The sequence below is a fragment of the Cornus florida genome, unplaced genomic scaffold, assembly GCF_030987335.1.
Source record: "Cornus florida cultivar Cherokee Brave unplaced genomic scaffold, ASM3098733v1 CherokeeBrave_3.0.0_Hap2_Chr05, whole genome shotgun sequence".
NCBI classification, from domain to species: domain Eukaryota; kingdom Viridiplantae; phylum Streptophyta; class Magnoliopsida; order Cornales; family Cornaceae; genus Cornus; species Cornus florida.
The window spans coordinates 117,463,755-117,471,222 of NW_026775575.1; the positions used below are offsets into that span (position 1 = coordinate 117,463,755).

The 7,468-nt window shown below is 35.5% G+C and overlaps 1 protein-coding gene across 3 annotated transcripts; it reads left to right on the forward strand.

Moving 5' to 3' along the window:
* Positions 1-2,676: 2,676 nt before the first annotated feature.
* Positions 2,677-7,207, forward strand: LOC132308955 (protein AGENET DOMAIN (AGD)-CONTAINING P1-like). 3 transcript variants are annotated; one of them, XR_009482509.1, is made up of 4 exons: positions 2,677-3,385; positions 4,228-4,367; positions 5,340-5,408; positions 6,755-7,207. XR_009482509.1 is itself a non-coding variant. In XM_059807261.1 (2 exons), the coding sequence occupies exons 1-2, from the start codon at positions 2,982-2,984 to the stop codon at positions 4,262-4,264; spliced, it is 441 nt and encodes a 146-aa protein (XP_059663244.1). In that variant the 5' UTR covers positions 2,677-2,981; the 3' UTR covers positions 4,265-4,905. The 3 variants fall into 3 exon arrangements, 1 of the variants encoding a protein (XP_059663244.1); XR_009482508.1 differs by having other exon boundaries at positions 5,340-7,207; XM_059807261.1 differs by lacking the exons at positions 5,340-5,408; positions 6,755-7,207 and having other exon boundaries at positions 4,228-4,905.
* The last annotated feature ends 261 nt before the right edge of the window (positions 7,208-7,468 follow it).

A 7,468-nucleotide genomic window follows, 5' to 3' on the forward strand; every position in this document is an offset into this window, starting at 1 on the left:
GCAGGTGATTCGTTTATAGAATTCACTGGAAGATCGTCTTGCCAGTCAGAGATTTCCACAACTTCATCTCCATGTAAGCATACTATAATTTTTGTGCTCATGAGGGTGTCTTCATATGTGCTGAAAGTATTGACAATGCCTTCATGTCTATGGATGTTTAGGTGTCTTTGTGTGTGCAGGGGAAGATTACTCACTGTTCTTCATAATGTTGAATCTATTCACATGAGTGTCTTCACTGTTCTGCGCGCATGATGTTGAATCTATTCCTCAGCCCACTTTGCTTGTGCGCGCACTATGTTTGGCCGGGATTAATGGATGGTCCAGGCGTATTGATGTGGATTGTTTGTTCCTTGTTAGGGTGTTTGTGTAAATTAGTTCGATGTATTGTATGTAGTGTTGTTTTGGTTGGTTGTATGGTGTAAATGCCGCATGGTTGTTTCTTATTGTCAGGAAAAAAGAAAAGAAAAAATAAAATAAAGTATTAGTTAAAGATTCTGGATCATTCCATTATTTGTAATGCCCTCTTATTTATATTAATATGTAGATCCAGTTATTTCTATAGTAATAAAAATAGTAAAGCAAAAGGGCTATGTTTGATTTAATGCATCTTTTGGTTTCTTTCCATTGGAAGGGGGATATCTGAGATCAAAAAGGTTAAACATAAAAATATGACTCATTTGATGGAGAAAATCATGGAACCAATCCCATAGATCTAAATTAATACGAATTTCTTTAGCCTAAGTGCTTTGGAATTTTATTTTATTTTTTCATTGATTTTGCTATAGGTTCTTAAAATACAGGCATGTAGGGTTAATTTTGTGTTGTTTATTGATTGTTTATAACTTCTTCTTTTTTGTTCAAGATGCATTGTCAGGTTGTCATTCTTGTTGTGGTTAGGGTGTTCAAAAAATCCAGAAAACCGAAAAAGGGGACCGGATCGGACCGAATTGGACGATTTGGGTTAGTTGTATAGCGGTTTGATTCGGTCCTGGGCCCAAAATTATGGAACCGTAATTTTTCGGTCCGGTTCTAATTTAAGGTCGTGCTGGATCGAACCAGCCCGGACCGAACCGTTACTATGTTATATATATATATATATATATATATATGTATATCATATCATAAACCTAAATCAAGTAAAGTTCTCATGTGCCCCATTTCTTTCTTTTGTTCTTTAAATTCCTTAAATTTCTTTTAAAAAAAGTCAAATTTCCCTTTTCAAATATATCTCAATTTTCTTTCCTTTATTTCTTCTTAAAATTTATTTATTTATTTATTATTATTATTATTTTTTGCGTATTATATTAATGTTAGTTGATTTTTTTAAAAAAAAAAACTTCGCCCCCTCTAAATTAAAATAAAATAAAAAAGAAATCAACCGAAACCGACAAACCGAATCAAAACAAACCGATTTTTCGCGGCTTGGTTTGGTTTGATTTCATAGACATTGTGGTTCGGTCTGATTTCAAAAATAGTGGAACCGTTATAAATGGTTTGGTCCCAAAATACTTCCAATCCGGCTCAAACCGGACCGTGTGCACCCCTAGTTGTGACCATCCTACCACTCAGTCTCAGTTAGAAGGAAAAGATGAGAATATAAGGTGGAACATCTCGCGCTCAATGTACATTTTTGCTGGTTTGCTTCATGGAACTTGATGACTAAGTGAAGACAGTGTATAAAAATTAGCAATCCATAGTGAGCGGTTCGGTTAATGGATTGAATCCTAAAAAAATTGAATCGATCCGTTAACCGAATTGATCCGATCCATGAACTATATATATATATACAGTAATATATTATTTCTATTTATTTATTTTTTATTTGTTTTTAAAATTCAGCCTTAAGTTTCTAACCCTAGGCTTTCTAACATAAGGTCTATGCCACCTCCTAGTCTCTGTCTCTCGACTATCTCTTCTTCAGTTCCTCATATCTATTTATATGCACATGATGTTTACCTTAAGTTATCTTATACTCTTTGGATGTTACTAAACCATTTAATTGAAGTCCAAAGAGCTGGGTTAAGGCTGCCCACACTGAGTTTGATTGTTAGCGGTTAATTAAGACATGATACTGCTGTTGCTGTTGGTGCTGCTGAGTTTGGTTGGTGCCAAAGTGATGAAATGCCTACCCATGGGGTGAAAATTGGGGATGCAAACCTCTTTAAAAAGATTTCCATTGGCGGCTGGGTGTTTCGCGGTTGCTATCTTAAGCCGCTGCACTACAATATAATCATATTGAACTGTTTGAAAAAGCCTAATTTGTAAGAACCGAACCAAACCAATCCTTTATTTCACGGATCGATTTGGTTCGAATTGAGAGTCCTCATGGATCGGTTCGGTTTTAGATTTAACCAATCCGTGAGGACCGGATTGGTTTGAATTTTATCCAAAATCGAACTGATCTGATCCGTGATCAATCTTAACTTTAAGGTGTTTTTTGCACGTGGGTGTGAGATGCATTATAAACATACTTTAGGAGTATTTTCTGCGATTAACCCATATTAAATATTTTGCAAAGTATGCATTCAATTTTGTGTTTACTTTTTAATTTTTAAACTATAGTTTCAATGTCAACTAGTTGTTTTAATTGAATCAGATCATAATTGTGCCTGAAATTACAATAGAGCCAGCTGTGCATAAACCGCCACTAAACTTCCACACTGATTTGTACTAATTCTTATCGCTTTGGATGAAATCACACCGCTGAAATGGTTGTGATCAGGTGATTATCACAATGGCCACCCTAAAACCCAGTTTCCTATTCCGAACTATATAAACCACACTTATATCCTCTTTGTAATAACTCTCTCCTGCGAACAAGCTTTTCCTTGCTCTTCAAGAATCTCGTGCTTTCACTCTCCTTCTCTCTCTAGGGTTTTCTCTCCAAAACCCTACTCCTCCCCCTTTATCTCTCTCTATATTACATATCTCATTCCCTGTAATTCGCATCTTCTAGTGTTTTCAGAGTACCATAGGGAAAAATGGGGTTCCGCAGAGGTGATCAAGTTGAAGTTGCGAGTAAAGAGGAAGGGTTTCTTGGTTCGTACTACGCTGCGACAGTGATTGTAGAGATTCTCAAGAAGGAATACATTGTGCAGTACAAGACCCTGTTGAAAGAAGATATGTCCGGACCCTTGAGAGAGATTGTCACCGCCGGCGAGGTCCGTCCTTGTCCACCTCAAATTCCGGCGACTTCCTTTGGTTTGTACGACACGGTCGATGCTTTTGACAACGATGGTTGGTGGGTCGGAAAGATTGCTGGCAAAGTTGGGTTGGAGTACTTGGTTTATTTTGAGACTACAGGGGATCAGATCGCTTACCCAATGAGTCGGCTGAGAGTTCATCAGGAATGGCTGAATGGCAAGTGGATTTCTACCAATAGGAGGTTGTCAATCATATGATTCCTCTTTCTTCTTGGAATTTTGATTCTTACTTCATATATGTACTAAACCCTGCTTTAACTCTGTCTCAGGCCTTTTGTGTTTGCAATGTTCTAGGTTTTCTAATGGAATTATTCTTTAATATTAGTCTCTGATTATGTGTTATGGATTTTCTTTCTTCTTTCTTCTTGTCGAGAAGCTTTAATGATGTTTTATGATCTTGATTTTGCTTCGATTTTCAAGATTGATGCTATAATTGGGTTGTTGTTTTACTATTTCCATTTTTTTTTGGTTTTTTGGGAATTGGTTTGTGCTCGTTTAATTTGGGGGCTCTATTTCAAGTTTAATTTGTGATATAATTGTGTATCACCCTTATGATTTATTGTTCCTGTTGTGTTTTAATGCTATGCTATGTAGCCGTGTTAATTCTGTTTTTTTTACTTTCTTCTTTTTTCCCCCTTTGTTTTGAAATCCTTGAATGGGTTAGCAGTTTGGTCACTGGCACTCTCTTTACTTTCTAATGCAAATTCTTGTTTAGCCTCTTGTTTGTTACTATGTGGTTTAATTTTTGTGTCTGCCTATTTCCTATTTGCTACCTTAAAACTCATTAGTCCTTCTTAATGGTAATTCTGTGAGTGTGTGTGTGTGTGTGTGTGTGTGTGTTTGTGTTTGTGTTGTGTCTATATATATATATGTATGTATGTTTGATGTTGTTAACTCTGATTAAGGCTTGAATTGAAGCCTCTCCTATTGTTGAAATATTTGTGTAGCATATTGTGGGTTTCCCTTTGAAATGGGAAATTGGTGTAGCTGAGGAGTGAGATTTGATGTGTGTGTGTTTTGACAGGTTCTGTAGTAGTGATGGGTCAACAGAAGATTGGTAGAGTAAGAATGCCCAAAGAGGAGGATTGACGAATATGGATGGAGCAGCAGCAGCATAACATAGACATGGGATCATCTATCTCATATGGGGCTTTACATTAAAAGGTTTACCATTATTATGTATCTCTCTTGTTAGTATGGAGTGTCACTATTCTGTTCAACTCATTTGTAGAGTCAATTATGTGAGTTCTGAAGCTGCTGCATGAACTACATTGGTTATTTCTGTCCTCCTCCTTTTGGGAAAAGAATAATTAGTCTAATTTCACCTGTTTACTTATGATCTGTAGTGGTGAAGTGAAAGGAAACTTTCACGTCAGATTTTGCATAGTTGTTTTTGATAGTTTCTGTATAACAAATTAAAGTTTACTTTCATCCATCTCTTATTTTCTTCTGCAAACAACTGTTGTGTGTTGTTCATATGAATACAACCATAATCTTCCTTGGTCAGAAATGACAGTGTGAGCAAGATTGTTAAATTATAAACATGTTTTGGTTTCATATCACTTCATGACAGGAAAAGATTCTAGCTCTGTAAAACACCACTAAACATTAATCTTCTTGCACTTGGCTTGTTATTACCTCTGTATTGAAAAATTAGGTTGTAGTCGCAGCAGTGATTCTGCAGATAATTCATGTTTTTCTTGCATCCTGTTGTATCCTGTTGAAGGCGAAGAAAAGAGGATGATGACTCAAGAAGAGATGCTTCTAGAAGCAGCTCAAACGGGTTTAGGCCTTAGTGTTAATTTTAAAATAATGTATATAAATCATTTGTTTTATAATATGAATTTTCAGGTTGCTTCTTACTTACAGGATGATCTCAATTTGTGCTGTGTGAATTTTTTATGTTGCAAAAATTATGAACTTGAGGAATTTGGAGGGAGGAAGAAGTTAAGAAAAGAGTAATTGTGCATAAAGCAGTATATAGTGGCCCTCAGCTGAATAAAAATTAATCCTTTTTCTGCAGTCATATATATTCCTAGCTCTTTAATTGCCCTTTATTGCATTACAAATTTACAATCTATGTTACATAGACTCTCTAATCCCCCTATCATGCACCCGTGTTAATACATGTTGCAGGCAATTCGTTTATAGAATTCAGTGGAGGATCGTCTTTCCAGTCAGAGATTTCCACAACTTCATCTCCATGTAAGCATACTAAAATTTTTGTGCTCATTAGTGTGTCTTCATATGTGCACAATGTTGAATCTATTCGCATGAGTGTCTTCATATGTGCCCAATGTTAAGTCTTTGTGTGTGCATGGGAAAGTTAGTCACTGTTCTGCATAATGTTGAATCTATTCACATGAGTGTCTTCATGTCGTGTGCTGAAAGTATTAGTTAAAGGATTCTGGATCATTCCATTATTTGTAATGCCCTCTTATTTATATTAATATGTAGATCGAGTTATTTCTATAATAATAAAAACACTAAAGCAAAAGGGGCTATGTTTGATTTAATGCATCTTTTAGTTTCTTTCCCTTGAAAGGGGGATATCTGAGATCAAAGAGGTTAAATATAAAAATATGACTCATTTGACGGAGAAGATCATGGAACCAATCCCATAGATCTAAATTAATACGAATCTTTAGCCTAAGTGCTTCGGAATTTTTTTTTTTCCGTTGATTTTGCTATAGGTTCTTAAAATAGAGGCATGTAGGGTTCTGTGCTGTTTATTGATTGTCTATAACTTTTTTTTCCTTTTTTTTTTGTTCAAGATGCATTGTCCGGTTGTCATTATTGTTGAGGCCATCCTACCACTCAGTCTCAGTTAGAAGGAAGAGATTAGAATAGTGGTGGGTGGGAAGACAGACCTCGAATCCTTGTGTTCTACTGTCTTAACTTTCCAGACATTGATAATTTGTAAGCAGCCTTAGGATTGGCCCCATGTTTTCCTTAGTTTGTAGTGGAATTAGGATGTAAAATGTTGCCTTAATGTATAACATGAAACTCTCGCTGTCCTAAGTTTGTATATAAGGTGGAACATCTCGCGCTCAATGTAGTTGTGGGACATATGATCTTCTGGGACCTTGGCAATTCATCCTCTTTTAGGTTGATTAGACACGTGAAATCTGTGTTGAACTTTTAGCCCTGTTTACTACAATAATTTTGGTTGATGCAACTTGTTTTGACTACCATGCCTCTGTTTTTATTTTTTACCTTCGGTTGATTAGACTTGAATTCCATGTAGAACTTTTAGCCCCGTTTACCACAGTAATCTTGGTTGATGTAACTTGTTTTGATGACTATGCCTCTGTTTTTTATTTTATTTATTATTTAAATCGAAATTATACCTGTGTTTATATTGTTTAAAATGAGATTATGTATATGTAATGATAGTTGTAGTGACAAGCATATATAATAACATTCACCTGCTTTGCAAAAACAAATATTATATTACATGTTAAAGAAGCTATAGCTAACGTGTGGATAGGACTAGGATGCACATAATGTATTTGATCCCAGGTCCTAAAATTTGCTGGGCTACTTTGTAGGTTTTTGTGCGAGAATAATAGGATTAGAGAGGAAAACAACATGGGGAGTCTATTTGGTTTAATTTATGGGCAAGGATTTGGTCCAAAGCCGAAGAGATGAGTGATTTTAAATACTCGTAGGGAAGCATCTTATATCCAATTTTGGGCTTAAAATTCCAGCTCCTGAAAACCAGGATTCAGATTAGCTATGTTAGTACCAAGTTTCTTTTGTATTAATTTGTACATGTATCTATATTTGCTGGTAGTACCGCTTTCGATTGGGCTTGAAAATTTCAATGAAGAGAATTCGCTCAATCTATTGTGTAGAGTGAGATGTGAATTTCATGGTAGCAGATCCCTCTTTGGTCTGCAATTAAAAGTGTAATGGACCCTTTAGAACTTGATGACCAAGTGAAGACAATGTATAAGATGGCATGATACACACAGAATACCGTGTCAAGTTCTAAAGAAAATTCTTTTTATGAGGATTGTCAATTTTTTTTTAATCTTTCATTTTCCAAACGAGCTGTAAGGTATGTATGAATCCAAACCCGAGAGAGCCACACACACAAAATAAAAGAACAAAAAAAAAGTTTCATATTTTGAAGCCATTAGCAAACATCAATTGATGGATTTACATGAATGTATGTATATTATTAAGTAGCTTAAAAACTATATGACATATAGAAGCTCCACTTGACTACTATAGATAAAGTTACTTCCACTTGGGGAATA

Bases quoted from the DNA above. Each gene is read 5' to 3' on its own strand.
- LOC132308955 (XM_059807261.1), top strand. From the start codon at position 2,982: ATGGGGTTCCGCAGAGGTGATCAAGTTGAAGTTGCGAGTAAAGAGGAA. The intron at 3,386-4,227 runs GTTGTCAATCAT...GTGTTTTGACAG, and splicing joins TGGATTTCTACCAATAGGAG to GTTCTGTAGTAGTGATGGGT.